A 21,279-nucleotide genomic window follows, 5' to 3' on the forward strand; every position below is an offset into this window, starting at 1 on the left:
ATTTGAGTGGGTCTCTGGACGGTTTAGTTTCACAATACACAAAAAGTTTCGTTAAAATCCGTACAACCATTTAGGAGGATTTCACTCACAAACACACCCGCAGAAGAATAAAAAAATTCATTCAAAGATAGCTAAAGGTCGGTAGGTTTGTAGGCCTCACACCCCTTTTCAAATAGCCCAAATTTTCTCCATGAGTATGGGCTTGATTTCAACTATATACATATGTCCATATACATTCCATTTTTTGGAATAGATCGGTCCCTGGTCCACTTCTCGGAAAAAATTTATCACATATGCTAATACATGCCAAAAAGCTATCTGCGCACCGAATTTTAAGCAAATCGGACAGTAAATTCGATTTTTTCGAATAGATCGGTCCCTGGACCATGGAGAAAATTTGGGCTATTTGAAAAGGGGGTGTGAGGCCTACAAACGTACCGACCTTTAGCTATCTTTGAATGTATTTTTTAGTTCTTCTGTAGGTGAGTTTGTTAGTGAAATCCTCCTAAATGGTTGTACGGATTTTAACGAAACTTTTTGTGTGTTTGAGTGGGTCTCTGGATGGTTTAGTTTCACAATTTAATCCGACAGTTGGCGCTGTAGTTGAGTTATTACTAAAAATCTTNCAATTCTGAATATGACTTTACTTCACTTCTGGATTGGAAGTAAAGCAGTGTTTGCATTATTCAACTTTGCGTTCAACAATTGCGTTCAACTCAACGCAGGGTTGCACGAAAAAAAAGTTGAATGGCTAAATGTTGGCTGGTGACCAACTTTGTTGAAAGCGATTAGTTGAAAGGCCATTCAACCAAACGTTGAATGCAAAGTTGAACAATGCAAACACCTTTTTATGGCGAATATTTTGATATTTTTAGCCATTCAACTTTTTTTTCGTGCAACCCTGCGCCGAGTTGAACGCAAATGTTGAACACAAAGTTGAACTATGCAAACACACTTTAAAGGCATATGAATTATTTCCAAAACAAAATGGAAACAAGACAATATGGCCTTATTGCATATGGTGTTATTGTACCCCACCTCAAACTCACGCATATTATGGAGGTCCGGTTTACGGAACTTTGTACTAGAGCAAAGCTAGGTCGGCGTAATTGCCGTTTATCTGCGAACACAGAAAGCCGATATCAAGGTTTTCAACACAGTCTTATTTATGTTATGGTATAACTTGAGGTTTCTCTGACCAGTGGTTGTGATCCAACGCTTTTCGAAAAGTGAGTGTGATTTTTACTAACTTCAGTCGTGTACGTAAGTCATTTTTTTAATTACAAAGCTGGATACTTTTTCACTCTATCTCGAACTAATTAAATCGATAGGTATTATAAATAATACTTACTATACTCCTCCAAAACGAAAACGCCACCTTTCTGTGTGAAACATTTTCTTATGTGGTCTAGGCGCACGAAAAACTGAAATGGGACAAACATTACCTTTCAGAAAGCTTGAATATGTTTTATCTAAAATAAATAATTACAAAACATTTCTTAATACTGTATGTAATTTTATATATGTATGTGTTTAATTTTTTTTTTAATTTTAATAAGTTGTATGTATATGTTTTTGTGTAATTGTGTATAAAATAATAGTTTTAGATGCGACATGCAGGATTTTGCTACATGTATGTAACTAAAATTAATGTTTTTTTTTTATAAAATAAACTATGGAAATCGATTAGAAATTATAACCCTTCCATATTGATACATATGTACTTATATTAAGTGTGATAGACCCAATATGGTTCAACAAAAAAACGGAGTTTTGCACAGAGCTTATTAATCAAAATTTTAACTCGCTGCAGATTCATTGTCAAAGCACAATTAGCAGTACAGCGGCTACACTAAGCTTCAGTAAGCATACATACATTTTCATATTTATACATACATACATAAATTGCAAATTCAGACACGATAGCTAAAGCAAAGGAAGTTGGAAGCAAAGTAAATAAAGAGGCAAAAGATTACATAGTTTGTCAACTGAAATACGAAACAAGAGACGAGGTGTGGTGAACGAAAGGTAATTTTGGCCACAGCTATTCGCACTTACGCAACCTTGTGCATTAGGTGTGGGCGGTGACCATACATGAAGCGTGACTATAACGTGCATTTGAAAATAATAAAGTTCATGGTCAAAGCGTTAATAATATGGACATTTTTCGCTAATTAACTGTAGCAAATTCAATAAATGAAAATATATAACCGATTTGAAAAATAAATGCTAGAGTTAAAATAACGAAAGGAAATTTTAACTAATGAGTTTGATCCCATTGCAAAAAGAAAATACAACAATACAAAAGTAAGGCAAGCGAGGGTTAAAAGAAACTTAGCCAAAATGTTTGTGACTTTATTAGGTTTCATTGTTGTTTTTGCATTTTTCTTTAGCCATAGTACAGGTTTAATTGAATTCTAATTAGCACTTGTGAGATGGTCTTAACTAAAAATACGTTCAATTTCTAATACTTATATAGCTATTGGCTAGGTTCTATTAATGTAAATATTTTGTTGGTTAACGCTAACAGCAAAAATAAAAAGTTAACGTAAATAACACTATTATCTTGTTAAACAATAAACATTGTAAAGACTATTAGTCGTTGATTAACTGTTATTATTATGATTATTGTTATGTAATTATATTGGTATCAAGTTAGTTATACTGGGATTATGTATGTAGGCGAGAAAAATAGTCAGCCGCAGAAAAGCATTGCATATCAGAGGGCGTCCAAAGTGATATTTACTTATTAGATTGGTATGAGTGTTATTACAAACCTACAACGCAGTGAATGTGTTAGTTGATCTACAAGTGAGCGGTGAAAGTGATAGATAAAGGGATATGAAAGCCGGAAGTCAAGCTTAATATTAATGCAGTGGATGCCATGTATTTAAATGCTTTCCTTCGTAATATGTTAAATCATTATAGAATTTGCTGTTAATATCAATTCCCTCCATAAATTTTTGCACGAAAAATAACTAATTAACTTAACATGCGATAAGAAGGCATTTTTTGAGTTTGACCAATACCAATTCGCAGTTTTATAATTTTTTCCAAAGTTAAGAATTTAATCAATAATTATAAAACTCGGTAATAATTTGTAATTAAATAATAATTAAAATAAGTTAAATTTCGATAAATATAGAGCAGAAAATACTAAGTTTTGGAACAGAAGAGAGAAATATTTGTTAAAGTGATAGAGCAATCATTTTCAGTGATGCAAACTATTTTCTATTTAATTTGACAATAATATTTTTTTAATTATAAAACTTAAGCATAAAACAAAGAAACAAAGTGAACTCTTGCTAACAACTTTTCAAACGTTTCAAATCAATTTCTTAATGTGAACTACAAACTACTGGCTTAAATAACTCTCTATGTAAACAAATTGAATACACAAGCATAAAACAAAAAGAAGAATAACAGCAATTGTGTTTGTAGTGATTTGATGTACAAACATTTAAGTTTCGCGATATTCCAAATTGACTTAGAATATTCAGGATCAAAATAAGTAGTAACTAATTTGTAAAACGTAACGTGCTCATTTAGTTCTACGATGAATATATATTTGTCATCACAAAATGGCAATCAATCAATTACTTAGTACTTATTGTATTATGCTAAAAGACTACCAGTTACACACGGTCGTTTAAAGATGCTTGTATGAGGGTGTTCTTTTTTTCAATGTGAAATTTTTGGACCCTAGTAGCATAACTACTCCAATTACTTTGTGATCACATGATCCAAACCAGCAATGAGTCTTCGTAAAGTGTTACAATCGATTCATAAAAATGAATCTACGGCGACTCTTCTAGTAAACGCATGGGTCAAAAAAGAACTTTTTCACGACTTTCTAAAAAAATTCTTATAACCTTAAATGGCAACTACCGATACCGCAATTTTCCTGTGGCAAAATTCTAATATCTGCTTAGGTTATCGGTAAAATTCAATTGTTTCACAGTGTCCTTTGAAGAAAATGTAAGATGATTTTTACATTTTAGTCGTAAGGTAATGTAAGGTGCCTAATAATAATTTGAGCGAGTTTTATAAATATGTAATTGTTAAAATGGAAACGAAAACCTCCAAGGCCAAGGAAAGTAAACCGTCCAACCGCGCAATTGCACTTAAATTTGGCCACGAATCGTGGGCGATCAACAACTTTTTGAAGAATATGGAAAACAATGGCAAATGCCGAAAAGGCCGCACTGCAAAAGCTACCTCGTTGAAGGAAAACGCGCAATTTTTCGGGAACCGTCGAATTCTGCGACGACTTCCAAATGTAAGTTTCAGTTAGTATCCAGACCATTCAATGTTTAATGAAGCAGTGCCCTCATCTACGATGAAATAAATTTCAAAAGAAACCACATTTGCTTCAACGCCACCGGCACGTTGTTCGGAGTACGCTCGTACCTACGTGCGCTAGCATGATGAATGGAAAACCGGTTATCCACTTTGGACGGTCCTGATGGTATTCAACCCTATTTTATCCCGACGGCAGTTCAATTCGTTCGGTGATGGTATGGGCAGCAATTTCCTATTATGACAACAAATTAAAGTATTGGAGCTGTTGGAGACCGAAGTAATTAGCTTTGAACCAAGAATCTTTTTTGGGCAGTACAACGCTACCATTCACCTAGCGAAAATCGTTAATCAATGGTTTAATGAACAAAATATCCAGATTCTCGTGACCAGTGTTGTTCCCAAACTTAAACATGATTCAGAATGTGTGGGGATGCCTAAATATGCTAAAGGGACGCATTACCACTTCAGACCAGCAATTATTGATGCAATCGAGACTGCATTCATTTCAATACTAAGTAATTAAATTCAATATTAAAAATAGGCTTGTTGAAATTATAATAATGGGGGTCCAATTAAATATTAATAACAAAAATTTGCAACACTTTGTGGTTTGCTCTTTATTATAGTTTTTGTACTAGGTGGCGGCCGCTGTGATGTAGTGGTAAGCAGTGCGCGCTTCCACTCCGCAGCGCCTGGGTTCAAGTCCTGGCCAAAGCAACATCACAAAAAAAAATGTAGAAAAAAGGTTTTTTCTTAACAGCGGTCGCCCCTCGGCAGGCAATGGCAAACCTCCGAGTGTATTTCTGCTATGAAACACAGCTTCTCATAAAAATACAATCGGCGTTCGGAGTCGGCGTAAAACTGTAGGTCCCTCCCCTTTGTGTGACAACATCAAGGCGCACACCACAAATCGGAGGAGAAGCTCGGCCAAACACTAACATATGTGTAAGCGACCATCTATTATTATTATTATTACTAGGTGAGGTCAACAAAGTGTCGCACTTGCGAGTTGAAAAACACCAGACAATAGGCGTCCGTTTTTTACCGTTGTTCATTTTTTTTAATACTAGCACTGAAAAAATGTTTACTGATAACACGGTTCAACAAAATTTGGTCGTATTTTATCTCAAAAACGAGGCTGACTTCATCTAATATTTTTTTGATGCTGATTTGAAGGGCATTTACAAAATTTTTCTAATACGTCCAGTTTTTAAAATAGCTTGCATTTGCTTTCATATAGATACGAAAATCTCAATCTATGAATTTATTTCAAAAACAAAGTGGTTTCATGAACAAATCAGCATTAAAAAATCAATAACTCAGATTGATCACTAGCCAGTCTTTTGTCTCTTAACACTTTCTGCGTTCTGGAATGAAATGCTCAATTTTTTTTCTTTTTTGTGGATCGCATTATGATCGCTTTTCAAGGTCCACCAATAGTCAGCAAGCATGTGTGCTTCTCTATAATGGCTATGTCCTGGTGGAATCGTTTGCCATGTTCCTCGCTAGTGTTTTTTTTTACAAAGTTTTTTTTTAATTTTTCACCTCCTTTTTTTCTTCGGGAACACTACTAAAAATGTTGTAAATGCACTTCAAATCAGCATCAAAAAAACTATAAGATGAGGTCAGCCTCGTTTTTGAGATAAAATACGACCAAAATTTTTTGAACCTTGTAATCGATGCCTTACTTCATACTCCTTTTTTTCGTAACCCATCTACAATGGGAAATATTTTCGAAAAGTGTGCACACCTATATTCAAATGTCTGCGAAAGGCTGAAGTTCTTCATGAGCCAACTGACTGGAACTTATCAGTCTGCCTTCAAGCAAGGCAAATTCACCATACACCAGATTTTCACATTCGGGAAATCCTAGAAAAGATGCTCTATAAGAAAACCGACGCACACCACCTTTTCGTCGATTTTAGAGCCGCTTTTTACAGAACGAAGAGTTGCTGCTCTATGTCTACATTTGGTATACATACTCGCAAAACCAATCGGCCTTGTCGAATGACGTTGAGAGCAACTTTAAACTCCGCCCAAATTAGAAGGAGCCGCTCGAATGAGGTTTTAAACAAGCCGCCTCACTTCCCTGCAAAATTCTACAATCTGATATTGGTAACAGGCTAACCTAATATTCGCGGCTTGCGTTATGGTACGCACGCCGTCGAATTTGTTTTTTTGCGTCACCCGAAATTGGCTTGCGTGCGTTTGCATTTGATTTCATTGAGCGAAACGTCAAATCAAAATGTCACGCAGAACAAAAATTGGAAATTGAGTTAGCTTCATACGCACGCCGATCAATTTCGGTTGGTCCCATACAAGTTGTATGTGCATGGGAAATTTTTGACAGTAAATTGGCGGCGTGCGTGAATATTAGGTTAGCCTGTAAGCGTAGTATGAGCTGCCAATCTGAATCGGCTTGAATGCTATGACCGTCAGCGTAACCTTTTCCAGCTTAAAGTTTAAACAGAATCAAATTGCCCAGAGAAATTCGTCGGAAGAAAGTTTGCTGCCAAAATTAAAACACACCGCAGTGTATGAGATTGCACACAACGAATGTGACAACGAATTTCGTCTGACGAAAGCTTTGTTTCCCCATTTTTCTATCAGATAATTATCAGCAAGAATCAGAATGGCAAAATTTGGTGATTTATCTTTTAGCTTTTGTATTTTTATGTTTTTCATTTGCCATTCAATTGATGCGAATTTCGTTTCTGTTCTGTTTTACTAGGCGAAATGTTGCGGCGCATATCACCCAACGGCACCGCTCCGACCGACGAAATTCGCACAGCGATCTGGTTCTGTTTATACTTTTGAGCATAGTATTCTGCTTCTGCTTCACGTGAAAAAGCTGTCAAATTGCACATAAAATTTCTTTCTGTGAAATAAGTGTGAAATTCCACAACATTTCCTCAGCAAAGCAGTATTCTGTTCTGTGAAAAAGCTTGCAACATGTTGGCAACATGAAGCTAGAAACAAAATTTTCATTACAATTTAAAATAGAGGTACATTTTAAAGTTTGTGAAAAGTGACAGCCCAGCCAACAAAGAAACGTAAATTTTGCCGACAGTGCAGTCTAGTACAATTTTCTGTATCCGGAAACGAATAGAAAACGACTACAGTTATCATTGGGCGCGTTCATAAGACGTAGCTGTTTAGCTCATCTGCTACGAAACTCCTGGCAACTGTTGAACCAAACAATTACGTCTTAGAAACGGTTTGATGAATATGCTGCGAAATGAACAGCTGATAAATGTAAACAAATGAAATTGCAATAAATAGAGATAGTTGCGCCGATAGTATTTAGAATTCAGCGCTGAGCTGCCGCCGTGTTGAAAATTCGTTCAATATTATAATGAATTAAATAGTGTATAATTATATAGCAAACATCTTGAAAAAAATATATTTAGAAACGTAATATTATTATAAAATATTTTAGGTACTTTATCACATCAGTAATATAAAATAGAATAAATTTGTTTGCAACTGCCACCTAACAAAGCGGCGTTAAATTTAATATAAGCGGAAAAAATGGCGGAAAGTTGCCAACTGTTGAGCTGAGCGGAACTACTCAATTGTGCGTTTCTAAGAGAAACAGCCAACGGTTAGGCAAAAGCTATGTCTTATGAACGCGCCCATTCATTTTCGTATCCGGAAAACGTTCGAAAAATATTATGGTATTTGAAAGCAATAATTGTATATTAAATGTTCAAGCTAAACATTTGAAAGCGTGCGTGCGTAGTCGGCAGTGGCCGGGCGTGCAGAGGAGCGAGCCGCTATTTGTTAGCTTCCACAAGCTGCCGGGTTCGAATTCCGTCAGACGCGTCCTAATTTTATTTTATTTTTTTTGATCCATGAATAAGAATCTGTGAAGTGCAGAAGGAAAGCGTATTGAACGAAGAATTCAATAAGACAAATTTCAGAAAAAACAGCCGAAAAAGTATCCGTTTCCCAAACAATTTTCGTTAGTTTTCTGTACATAACTACGTTTCTGCCTCACACTTTAGTGGGAAAACGGATCGTCAAAGTATCCGAAAATGGAATTGGTAAACGGACAAAAATCCGCACTTCATCCACTTTTTCTTCCTTTTTCGGATCGGTTTTCGGATTTTTTGCTGGTTGGGAGTTTATAGAATTCAGTAGCGGCGAACACAATGGGGAGTTAAGGGGTTAAACCTTACCTCAACCGGTCGTAAAACTTTATTTCACGTACAAGAATGCGGATGATTATTTATTATCATATGACTGGTTCGAACAGTCCAAGTTTTTAACAGTTTGATAAATATTTTAGTAAGATACTTTACAATTACTCAGACAAACAATGAAGATGAAGAGTTCGATCAAGGATTATCCCATCTTTAGGGTGGCAAAATCTTTTATGTGTTCGTAAAATCCGTTTTTTTTGAGAAATAAAGTTAGTCTTGTTGTCTAATAATGTGTATTTATATATTCATGCTCAATTTGTCACACCCGTCACAAAGTCAAGTCACACCCGTCACAGTTGAATTTGGAACATATAATCTATAATTTCCAAAAAAGGTAAACAACTTTGGCGTAAATGTTGAAAATGTTTATCTAACTATACAATGTACTATTTAAAACCATAAGCTTGTCTTCTGCTTAGCAGAAAAACTCTGATGCAAGTAAGTAGTAGTTAATTTGGTTTGCGTACTCGTCACACCCGTCACAGTGACTAAAATTCATATAACTTGTTTGGATTAAATTGTTTTTGAATTTTTTTTCTAGGGATTGTGTATACCTCGGATACCTATTAGAAAATACTCGTTTTAAAGAATTTAATATTCGAGTTTCAGAATTAAGCCTTAAAATGGGAGTTGAAATGTCACACCCGTCACCATGTAATGAGCCATATGTATAAAGCAAATATGATTTTGCAATCAAGAAATTATGCAAATTTTCAAAAACTGACAATCAGTTTGTCAGTAATACCATAGGCCATTAAAATGTTGTGTTTGTCGTACGCGCCAATTTAGATTAAACTTATAGCTTTTGTTGTATCACTAAATCCCCTTTTTTCTATAAAGCAAGGCAAATTTTTGAAGTAAGTAGACCGGACGGAAAAAAATATGACTTCTAAAATTTAAAAGAACATCGTATTGAATTGGCGTCTTCAGTGGTTGATTGGTTACAGGTGAGCACTACCACTCGGTAGGTCCAGGGCATAAACAAAGAAATTGCCGTTCGGAGGCGTCATAAAACTGTAGGTCTCTCTAATATGTGACAACATCAAGGCGCACACTACAAATCGGCAAAAATCTTGCAAATGTGAAAGCGTCTAACACAGAGCCAGCGAACCTTTATAGATATACGTACCATTATTTCCGAAGAAATATTCAATGTAGCCATGACGTGAAAACAAGAAATCATGGCTTATCACCGTTCTTGGAGACATTAGTTGACACACAAATCGTACAAAAAATTTTAAAAGAACGAATTAAGCGTATATTAAATGTATCTGTGTACCTTACGTGGTAAGCGGTAAGGACTCACATGTATAGGCAGATGAAAATATTATCAAGATACCAACGTAAACTTCAGCAGATAGCTAATATGTCTGGAATGGTCGAAGTTTCTAAAATTTTAGTATTGATTCCAACTCTTTGATTATTTCGAATTACACTGGAACTCAATCAGCTGTATTTCAAAATCTTCGATTTCCAACCAATCAAATTTAGACAAGTTCAGTTTATCGATGACAGAATTTATTTCCAAAAACTCTTCTGTGTCTCTTGCTCCGTCAGATTTTTCATGTATGTATGTATGTAAGTCCAAATCGGATTTTAAATTTTTTAAGTTTGGAAAACATTTGTAATTTTTGGAATCAATCGGCCCTATTATGGTTGGTAACGTCGACGTCGATGTCATTTTTTCATCATAAAATAGCCCTCGTAAGTCCAACTCCAGCTACGTTGACCACAGTATTTTTGCGAGGAACACCTTTCCTCAAAAATAATGCGGGCAGGGTAGCTGTAGTTGGACTTGCGAAGGCAATTTTTTTATGAAAAAATTACATCGACATTGATAACCATAATAGGGCCGAATATCTTTAAAAAAAATTGTTGAATGCGCGAATGAGATCTATCATAATTAGAGCTGTGCGATTATTCGATTACTCGAGCAAGCTGGTTAATCAGTTATTCGGTTAATCAATTACTCCAGTAATCACGATTTTGATTGCTCAAAACGATGATTAATCGAGTTACTTATAATACGATTACCCAAAAAAATTAATTTTGCTCGTTAAAAGAGTTTTCTTCTGAAAATGCTTATTTTCTTTTTTTACGATCTGTGTATGAAAAAAATATTTAATTTTAATTTTTTAAAACAGAGACGTTGTTTTCAAAATATCAAGGAAATTCGACTACCTTATATTATATTACGTTCAAATTGGCCCCATTTAACTGGTTAAATGAAAAAGAGCTTTTTGGAAAACACAATCGTCCACATTGAACATTTGGAGTTAACTTTGACGGTTGTTTGATTACCAATAAAAATTGGAAAAAAAAATTCAAACTCAAGTATTTGTGTTTCAATTTGTTTTGTGCGAATGTCTGCTTCATGATATTAACGCATACGGATTACTTAGAGACTTCAAAATGTTTAGTTCCTATGCACTATTTATCTTTTCGTACGATGAGACCTCATGGGAAATAACTAAATACCACCTTTGCCTCTTTTTTGGCGAGCAGAAAGGCATACAATTTTGATATTATTTGATAATTTTTAATTTTTAATATTTTTTCAGAATATAAATTTTTTGAACGTTGGCGTGTCAAATGAAAGCTTTTAGGTCCTTCTGATTGGCCGGAGCAGAAAGCTTTCTGATACAACTCTGCGCTGAACTGGTTTTCAAACGAGTTAAATGATTTAACTGGTTCAATTTTCCAACAACAATTGCATGCGATTTAACTTGTTTATGAACATGTTTTATTCATATAACTGGTTCAAGCCCATTTAACATTTTTAGCTCGTCAATTTGAACGTAGTATTACGTTCAAATTGGACCCATATAACTTGTTAAATGAAAAAGAGCTTTTTGGAAAACACATTCGTCCACATTGAACATTTGGAGTTAACTTTGACGGTTGTTGATTACCAATAAAAATTCGAAAAAAAATATTCAAAATCAAGTTTTTGTGTTTCAATTTGTTTTGTGCGAATGTCTGCTTCATGATATTAATGCATACGGATTATTTAGATACTTCAAAATGTTTAGTTCGTATGCCCTATTTATCTCTGCGTACGGCGAGACCTGTTGGGAAATAACTAATTACCGCCTTGGCCTCTTTTTTGGCGGGCAGACATGCATACAATTTTGATATTTTTTGATCATTTTTAATTTTTAATATTTTTCAGAATATAAATTTTTTGAACGTTGGCGTGTCAAATGAAAGCTTTTGGGTCTTTCTGATTGGTCGGAGCAGAAAGCTTTCTGATACAACTCTGCGCTAAACTGGTTTTCAAACGAGTTAAATGATTTAACTGGTTCAATTTTCCAACAACAATTGCATGCGATTTAACTTGTTTATGAACATGTTTTGTTCATTTAACTGGTTAAAGCCCATTTAACATGTTTAGCTCGTCAATTTGAACGTAGTATTATATGTAAAAAGTACTTTGAAATGTTGATTACTCATTTTACTTATAATGTTGATTAATCATAAAGCAAAATATTACTCAAATATTTTTGTTTTTTTTATGTTAATCAAAATCTTGATTATTCGAGTAACTGAACTTTTGAGTAATCATAATTTCCAATTATTCGAATAATTGAGTGTTTTACTTTATGATTAATTAAAATTTTAAATAATCAATTAATCGCACAGCCCTAATCATAATTATAAAAGTTTTATTAGCTCTTGAAACTTTACGAGAATCGAAAATCTTTTGGGGATTTTGTTGATTACTGCCTATATTTTTATCATTTCTCAGCTTTATTTTTGGCCGTGTTCTGTATACATGCTTTGGTCTCCAATTTAAAAAAAGAAAATGTTGCGATCAGGTAGTAACTACAACTAGTACTTGATGAATTGGGTGCTCAATTAATACCGTGCCCAAATTATTTTGTTGCGCGCCATCTATGGCACGCGTACCTTTGGCTTGCCAGCCCTGGTCTAACATTTCGTTTTTTAATCGTATTGATTTTTTTGGAGCCAACGGGCGAAAAACACAAAAATTTTTATAGCGATTCTCTAACTATTGTTGCCATGTTAATTTACTTATTTAATATAAACCATGTTCTATTTTATTAGGTATTTTTTGCTCTGTGGTCAACAAAACATTTTGATTTCAGTGGTTGCGTTGCTATACATAATCGACCCATTAAATATATGTACTTATAAACAAAAACATTTTTCTTATAAAAACTCACACACTATTTTAATGTTAATAAAAAACTACAATACATATAACTACATATATCAAAGTTGTCGGTTTTGGGCCTTTTCTAATAAATTTCGAAGGTTTTTTCTCTTGGTAGGTTTGTAGTTTAGTAATAATTTTGGTAGGTTTTAGTCGCTTCTAGAAATGAGAACATACCACAAACATTCTTCAAAAGTATAGTATGTAGTTCAAAATATGTAATTTTTTACATACATAATACGTACTTTTCTAGAAATGTGTGCAGATCTTATGTACATATATTCAGCTTCCTTTAAAAGCTACCGTACTAATTTTTTCCAAAAATTATATTTAATTAACATGGTTATATTTTGAGTCAATGCCCGTTTGAATAACGTGAGCGATATGCCCGTACAATTATATCATTGAAGTGGATATAAACAGAATTAGTAAGACTCCTTTTTCTCTTACTCATTATCTCGACTTTTTTCTTAAGACAAGACAGCTAAATATTCTGACGAAATTTTGCCTACCACCGAAAGCTCCTGACCCGACTAAACCCACTTTGGCATTCGTTTTATCTTTATACATATTTCTTTTCTTGGTGCTGGCTGATTCCAAGGATAACGGGAGGATGTATTTTGTAACGAGTTTTCGTCATCACTCGTTGAAAGTTCTTTTCGCACAACCAAAAATTACACTGGCGATAGCAAAAAGTCAAATTGGGATCCCGTTTCAAAATATATCAGCTTTATACTTCTTCATAGGTCAAAGAAATGTTTGCATTATTTATTATTTTTTACCTCAAGACCTGTTTTTGATATCTTAAGCGCCTGGAAGAAACGGTATATAGATAATGAAGGTCTTACTGTGATATGTCGGATGGTCATATAACACGATGGACTAGAGCAGAAGTTCCCAAACTTTTTTATCTCGTAGACCCCTTTCAAACATTTACTGGTTTCGGTGGACCCCCTGCTGATACATTTCTAAATATTCCCAAAGCTCGTAAAAAAATTAAATGTGAAAATTAGATCTAACAATGTAAATTTGCATCGCGGGTGAATTCAAAAACTAAACTCAGAGTGGCCAAAATAAAAGTAAAATATTTTCTTGTGTTCTATTTATAAAATTAATGTGATTACACACTTGTAGGTTTTAAAAAATAGAGCTCGTAATTCATCAAAATACTCTCTCGCAAGGAAGAGTTATATTTTTTAAGAGCACTGCGAGCGTTATTTACATTATATTCACCATAAGCTCATCAAATGTTTGGCTCACTCATGACTTTGCAGGTGGAGGATATCGTCACCTGAAATGCAAAAAGTCATAACTACTAAAGAATTCAAAATTCACTTTTTGATTTGTATCCATCATCGAATTACAACTCCCCACATCATTTTATGAAAACAAATTAAAATATTAGTCACGACTTTTTCCAATTCATCTATGATGTTGTTACGTCTTTTTGCATTTCAGCTGACGATATGTTAAATAGTTTATTTGTGTTAATGGTATTATTTTTATTTTTATCGCTCCGAGTTTTAAAGTGAGGCGAAAAATATATATCACATTTTTAAAACACAAAACTTAAAACATCAAAACGGCTAAGCTTTTTACGCCAAACTTTTAATTCAGAAACTGACAATAGAGAAAAGAACGAGTTCATAAAATCGATGACAAATAACCAAGCAAGCAAGAAGCACAAAAAGTGTTCCACCGTCTCATCTTCTTCAATGCAAGATGGGCAAATGGACTTGTCATTTACGCCTATCACAGTCAGGTGTTTGTGCCACGTGAAGTGACCAGTCAGCAGTCCAGCAAGTTGTCTGCAGTGTCGTCTGCTCAGTGAGAGCAAAATATTAGATAGACATTGTGAGATTGAAGGCAACATGCGTTTTGCCCACCTGCATCCCCTCGATGCCTCTCAGTCATTGCTGAGGGAAGTATTCACCCAGTTTCTGATGGTGGCTTCGATTGCCGAAGGTGGCAGTGCTAAAACTGGTTGCGGGCCGAGGAATGCCTGGTCTGAACCAACTCTGGCCAAATGATCAGATGTCTCATAACCACGTACTCCAGAGTGACCTGGCACCCAGAGTAAAACAACCTCGTTATGTTCACCATCATATTTTAGTCGAGATTTGCATTACCGAACTAGTTTGGAAGTACTTAAATAGAGGGCTGGTCAATGCCTTAAGTGCAGCTTGGTTGTCACTGCAGTCACGTAAACTCCTTACCCTCCACCTATGTTCCACCACGTAGTCCATGGCTTTGAGTATTGCAATTACCTCAACCTGGAAGACCGAAGCATATTCCCTTACATAAAAGTGAAGCTTATCTCCATTAACCTCGAAAAAGACCCCGGATCATGACCCAGAGTCAATTTTGGAGCCATAAATGAAGATTAGACAATGTGTGAGTCCGGTCTCAGAAATGGAATCAAACCAGCATTCAGTCTCCGTGAACTCAACATTATAGAATCTCTTCAACAAAGGTAATGGTGGCGTACTATCCTGCAGCATTGAAAAGATACAAGTTCTTAAATCTCTGCCACCAGCAATTTTCGCTGCGCCCCACTCATTGTCATACCAGCATCCGGTTCTTTTTAGTCTGCAGGTGGCCTGTAAGGCTTCCCCAAGTATGAAAACACAAAGTGACGGTAAGTGCAGCAGTGCGTCAAGAGCACTATACACCACTCAAAAAAATTAAAGTTAAATAAAGAGGCTATCAAGCAACCATTTTGGTTCCTTACATCGAAACCAGATAAATTTTCGTGGACCCCCATTAACAACTCATATACCCCCATATTTTTTTCAAGTCACCGTGGACCCCCGTCGAGTCTTCCGTGGACCCCTGGGGGTCCACCTGGACCACTTTGGGAATCACTGGACTAGAGCAAAGCAGAAACTCAAAATCGATTTGCTGCGATCAAAGGAAAGGATCGATATATTCCAGGTGGCAGACCGTTGGCCGGTCAAGTTCTTTGTAAGCTTGCTTTGGGTCATGGTGGCTTTAAAACACCATGGTGTATATTAAACGTATTGCTTAAAGTAAGAAGCTTCATTTTTGGTAAGCTTTGAACGAGTTTGGTAATAGTTTTGGCAGACAAAAAAAAATTTGAGTCGGGTATACAGTGAATGTCACACAGTCACACAGTCACAGTCACACAGTGATCACTAGAGAAGATAAAAATATGCGCGAAAAATCCCGTTTTATGCGCTTAAAATAATCACAAAAATCAGCGAAATATGCTCAATTAACAAAAAAAATATGCACAATAAAATTCCTTAATTTTGATTAAAAGAAAGACAATGTTATTTACTGTTAAAGAACAAATGCATTTATTTCAGTGTCAGTCTTACAATACCTCTACCGCATTAAGCCTCTGATTTTAGTTACTAACTAATTTAAAGCGTGAGCAAAAAAACTTAAATAATAAAAGTGAATATACTACAAATTGTATATGTACATTAGACTGCATCACCAAAAAAAGTTGCGGGTTTTCCAACGGGATTACAAAGTTTATTATATTTTAAGACGTCCACCAAAATATTTCGGAAAAATATTTAGATTTAAGTGAGCTGGACCGATTTGAAAATACCTCCATGTAGTTTTTTATGAATAAAAATTGTTTCTTAAAGAACTTTTTGAAAAAAGTCCCATTAGTGACAAAACAGATTGATTTACGAAAAAATTTAATAACTGGGCCAAAACTATTCTGATTTAGACTTATGGGATGTCAGTTGAAAGGTATTTTCACACTGTTTTTATTTCTGTCCAAAAAAAGTCATTCGTGTCCCAATATTTTTTTTTCAAATACCAACACATCTTAATTCAACTTTGAATGACGTTCCTTCATCCTACCGTTCTCTTTCATCCTTTGAATGAGTTTATTAGTAAAGAAATAAAAATGTAGAGCAAATACCTATCCAATGCCACCTCTTAAGTCTAAATCCGAAGAGTTTAGGTTCACTTATTCAAGATTTTCTTATACCAATCTTTAAAAAAAGTTAAAAAAACAGCATCAAAAATCTCATCATTTTCAAAAAAATCTTTAAGAAACTATTTTTATTCATAAAAAACTCAATTTTTGGAGGTATTTTCAAATCAGTCCAGCTCACTTAAATCCTAATATTTTTCCGAAATATTTTGCTGGAAGTCTTAAAATATAATATATTTTATAATTCCAATGGAAAAATAGTACCGATTCTTTTTTTTGTATGGGGAGTGATGCAGTCTAATGTACATATTAGGGGAGGATGAGGAATGCTGGAAAACACACAAAAATAACGTTTATATCAAAATTTGGTACGAAAATTTCACTCAGGGAGCTCCGAGAAAAAAGAAATTTTTACTGGAAAAAACTTACATGAATATGTATGTACATATGTAGTGTGACCAACTGTACGTAAACGACACGTACGGTACGTAAATTTGTAGCCATGTACCGTGTACCGAAGCTAACCACAAAATCAAGAAAATGTACGTAAATTGAATCGAATAAATATTGTTGTACGTAAATTTTATCGATAGGAGCGCCCAACATACATACGTACATTCAAATTTTGACTAATAAAAACTCAAAAGATCTCTCACGTCAATTCTACGGTTCGTATGTTAATTTTGATTCTTTTTTGATTCTAAAGATTTTGTTCTTTAGAATCATGTATCGAATACATTGAAAAGTGGATTGAACAAGTTGACCATATTATGATATTCGCCTGGTGTGCACTTGATTAACCACCGAAATGGGAGTTTATCGAAAGTATGTACCGCGAAGAGCATTGCAAAGAATAATCATTTTGACATAGAATCATCTGACACTGATTTATTCGATCAGTTCACATATTTGGAAAAATACGTTACCCCAGAGAAGATCCAATCGTGGGAAGAAAATAACACTGACACCGATGAACGCTGGGTTGAATGCTTTCGACATTTTGACCAAAAGAAGGTCCCATACAATCACATGGTGAGAATCGTATCGTATCTGCTTACCAGGCACATCAGCTACCGTTGAACGCGTATTTTCTTTGATCAATCAGATTTGAAGCGATGAGAAATCACAACTGAAAATCGAGACATTGCGAGATCTTTTGTTTGTTCGGTACAACATTAAAATGACTTGTACGGAATTTTTCGAATTCGTAAAGAAGCAACCTCAATTGCTGAAAGAAATTGCATCTGATGGAAAATACGCGTTCAGGAAAACCACTCAAGATCAATGAATTGATTACATAGGCCGACACTTTTGTAATTTAGCAGCAATTGCATTATTTCAGCTTTGAATGTATATACATATGTACCTAAATATTTCTCGATTCGCAAATAAATATACTGAAGTTTGTACGTCAAAAATGTGTTTGGATATCGACTAATAAACAGCAATAAAATCGTTTCCAAAATTTTTCTTTAAAATTTTGTGTTGCTACAATCTTTTGTGTACGTAAATCAGTTTTTGGAAAAGTGGTCACACTATACATACATATGTATACGTGAAAAATTCCATGTGAATTATGACTGCGATCAAAAATTGGTTTCAAAATTTTTATTTTATTTTTTTAGGTTGACTTAGATTTTTTTAAGATAAATTCAACAAATGTTCACCAAAATTTCGAACTTTTGAATCTGAATCTTAACAACAATGTTAGTCTAATAACGTGCAAGTTTCAAGGGGCTAAAAAATTTAATGGATTGTTAAAGACTTTTCTTGCTGAGGGATTTTTGTACTTTTTTTCACATAAACATGAATTTAATTTGAAGTTAAATGCGCAAGACCGTTCGCAAAGAAATTACAAAAAATCAACGCCAGATTTTATAAAATGCACTCGTTATACAAAAAAATATTTAAAAATCAACGCGATTTTTAGCCCCTTTAAACTTGCACTTTATTATACTAACATTTTTTGGGCTATAAAACTGCACACCCAAAAATGTCCTAAGATTCAGATTCAAAAGTTCGAAATTTTTATGAAAATTTGTTGAATTCATCTAAAGTTTGTAATAAGTTTGAAAAATTGATTTATAAGTTTTGGTTAAAGCATGAAAAATATTTTTTTTAAACAATAACAAAAAAATTTTAACTTGAAAACCATTATAGATATCAAAAAAAATCAACATGTGAACACTTGAATGAGCCCTTGTATGTAGAATTTATGGAATTTTCGTAGGTGGTACTGAAAAAGGCATATATATATATGAAAATTCCAAGCATTGGCATTTTGCGAACAGCTGCGCGCGCAGATTTGACAAGTGCATGACTAGATATTTTGTGTATGCGAAAGAGAGACGACTGTATGCTGCCAGATTTTTTATGTTAAAATTAAAATATATGTAAGGGATGCATTTATATAAATTTAAAAAACACTAACAAAAGATTTTTAAATAATCTTTTAACAAAAAATATGCCTGATAGTTAAAATATGCGCTATAACTATAAATATGCTATCACATCCAAAAATGGCAAAAATATGCAAAAATATGCTTTTTATGCAAATGCATATTTTTATCTTCTCTAGTGATCACGTTCGTGAGTTTTACTCAAACTGAGGTAAGCCTTCAATTTTTTATAGAAAAATTAAGTTTATATTCATAGAGAGCTTCGTTTTTTGACTATATGTATGTATTAAAGTACTGCAAAATTCAACATTTTCAGTAAAAATGTCATTTTCAAACAATTTATGCATTGCTACGTCATGTCAACTCAAACAAGGTGTTATGCCATGTCATACCATCACAAACATACTGGTTTAGCATGTTATTGCTACTTAGCTAAGCTGTTGTTCGCTGTTGTGTTTCTGCAGCATATTTTTAATACTGTTGGATACAGCCTTTAATGATGAATTTTGCTTTAATAAGAGCTTGCAAAATTTGCAAATATCTCTTCCCGTACATATTATAATGTAATGCTGAATATGACACATGTGTTGATTGTGTTGGCATGCATATATTTGATGCATGATTTGATTTCAATTTATTCGACAGTGTCTTCATATGTCATTGTCAAACATGTATAAGCGACATAATATGCACTGGCTCTTGCATGATGTGATATGTCGCTAAGTTTTATAGTTCAACATTTTCAGCCTGTAAGGCTAACCTAATATTCACGCACGCCGCCAATTTACTGTCAAAAATTTCTCATGCACATACAACTTGTATGGGACCAACCGAAATTGAACGGCGTGCGTATGAAGCTAACTCAATTTCCGATTTTTGTTCTGCGTGACATTTTGATTTGACGTTTCGCTCAATGAAATGAAATGCAAACACACGCAAGCCAATTTCGGGTGACGCAAAAGAACAAATTCGACTGCGTGCGTACCAAAACGCAAGCCGCGAATATTAGGTTAGCCTGTTAGTATGTATGTCCACAGAAATTAACGAAACACTCTTCTTTGGTTACATTTTGGAGGTAAGTAAGACGAATTGTAGCCGAAATAATTTATTCTCGGGGCGAATCGACAAATGGTTGTGCCACCAAGAAAGGAGAAAGGAGAAAGAGATAAATAGATGTTCTCTCTTCTCTCCCTCGGCTCTTACGAATGGACAAAAACGCTCCAGCTATGGAAATATTCAACGTGGTACGCACGCGATGGAAAGGCCAGGGTGTACGGACTTGGCTTCTTTTGGCGTCAGATGGCTCATAAGGAAAACCACTGGAGTGTTATATTGAACTCGGCCAACATCGCTTAGGCGGTTATGAGCGCCAAACAAGAAGGAGAAGAGAAAGAGGACAAGAAATCTTACTTTTTCGCGATTGCGTGAGAAATCCAATGGAAGGAAGCTAGTTTTCTCATACCATTCGCATGTTTTAACAAAAAAGGTGTAATAAGTAAATATTTTCCATACCCAGCAAAATACTACAATTTTTTCTTTTACCATGTATGTATATACATTAAACTCCTGCGCAATTCCATTTAAACGGCCTAACAAGACATCCGATCGCCGCGCAAATACTTTCCCTCCCTTACTCTCATCGTTCGGGTCAAGTGTGAGTAAGCATAAACCAGTTTCTGCAAGCGTATGTAAACTACCGATCAATAGCAAGACGCGTAAAGTATTTACTTTGCCTTCCGCAACTACTGCGAGTAAAAGGTATTTGACAGTAGAGTACTCTACTGGTAGTACTTGAGTATTTTCTAAGAAAACATACTTTGGTGGTATCTGAATAAAACTAAGGACAGGAATGTAGTGGAGCGATGAAGAGAGCGACGAGAAAACGTACTTTCAACTAACCCAGCAAAACCAGCGTGACCGAAACTCCAACACAAACGCAAATTTTATGGTGTTACTAACACACCTGTAATAATTTTTGATTGGAGCGCCATCTATTGTTTTTTCGTGCGAGCTATCTTTCACATATGAGTAAATAGTCACGCTAATCTTTTCAAATATGAGCAAGCAGGCAAACTATTTGGTTTGAAAAATCACAAGTACACAAAACTTCTGAGAGCATTTTTGATTCACTATTAAGAATGTGATAGCAAAACGTGCCGAACTTAGCGGGCACGCGTGACGGTCACGTCACTAGGAAAGTGACCGTCACTGTTCTTGCTGGGAAAATGCTGATATACATACCTAAGTACATATGTATGTATGTGCATAGATACATAT

General features: G+C 34.7%; 1 protein-coding gene across 12 annotated transcripts in view; it reads right to left on the reverse strand.

Moving 5' to 3' along the window:
• Positions 1 to 21,279, reverse strand: part of Rab3-GEF (Rab3 GDP-GTP exchange factor) — a 224,210-nt gene that overhangs the window by 114,463 nt on the left and 88,468 nt on the right. For all 12 annotated transcript variants that reach the window (XR_001849260.1, XM_017632680.1, XM_017632673.1 and 9 more), the window contains one exon: positions 1,352 to 1,424. Coding sequence is in view for 11 of the 12 variants with exons in the window: in XM_017632680.1 (XP_017488169.1) it covers positions 1,352 to 1,424 (73 nt within the window). In the remaining variant the exon portion in view is untranslated. The remainder of the gene's footprint in view (positions 1 to 1,351; positions 1,425 to 21,279) is intronic.

Source organism: Rhagoletis zephyria, unplaced genomic scaffold (genome assembly GCF_001687245.7).
Source record: "Rhagoletis zephyria isolate East Lansing unplaced genomic scaffold, Rhagoletis_zephyria_1.1 Rzeph_scaffold_00099, whole genome shotgun sequence".
NCBI classification, from domain to species: Eukaryota; Metazoa; Arthropoda; class Insecta; order Diptera; family Tephritidae; genus Rhagoletis; species Rhagoletis zephyria.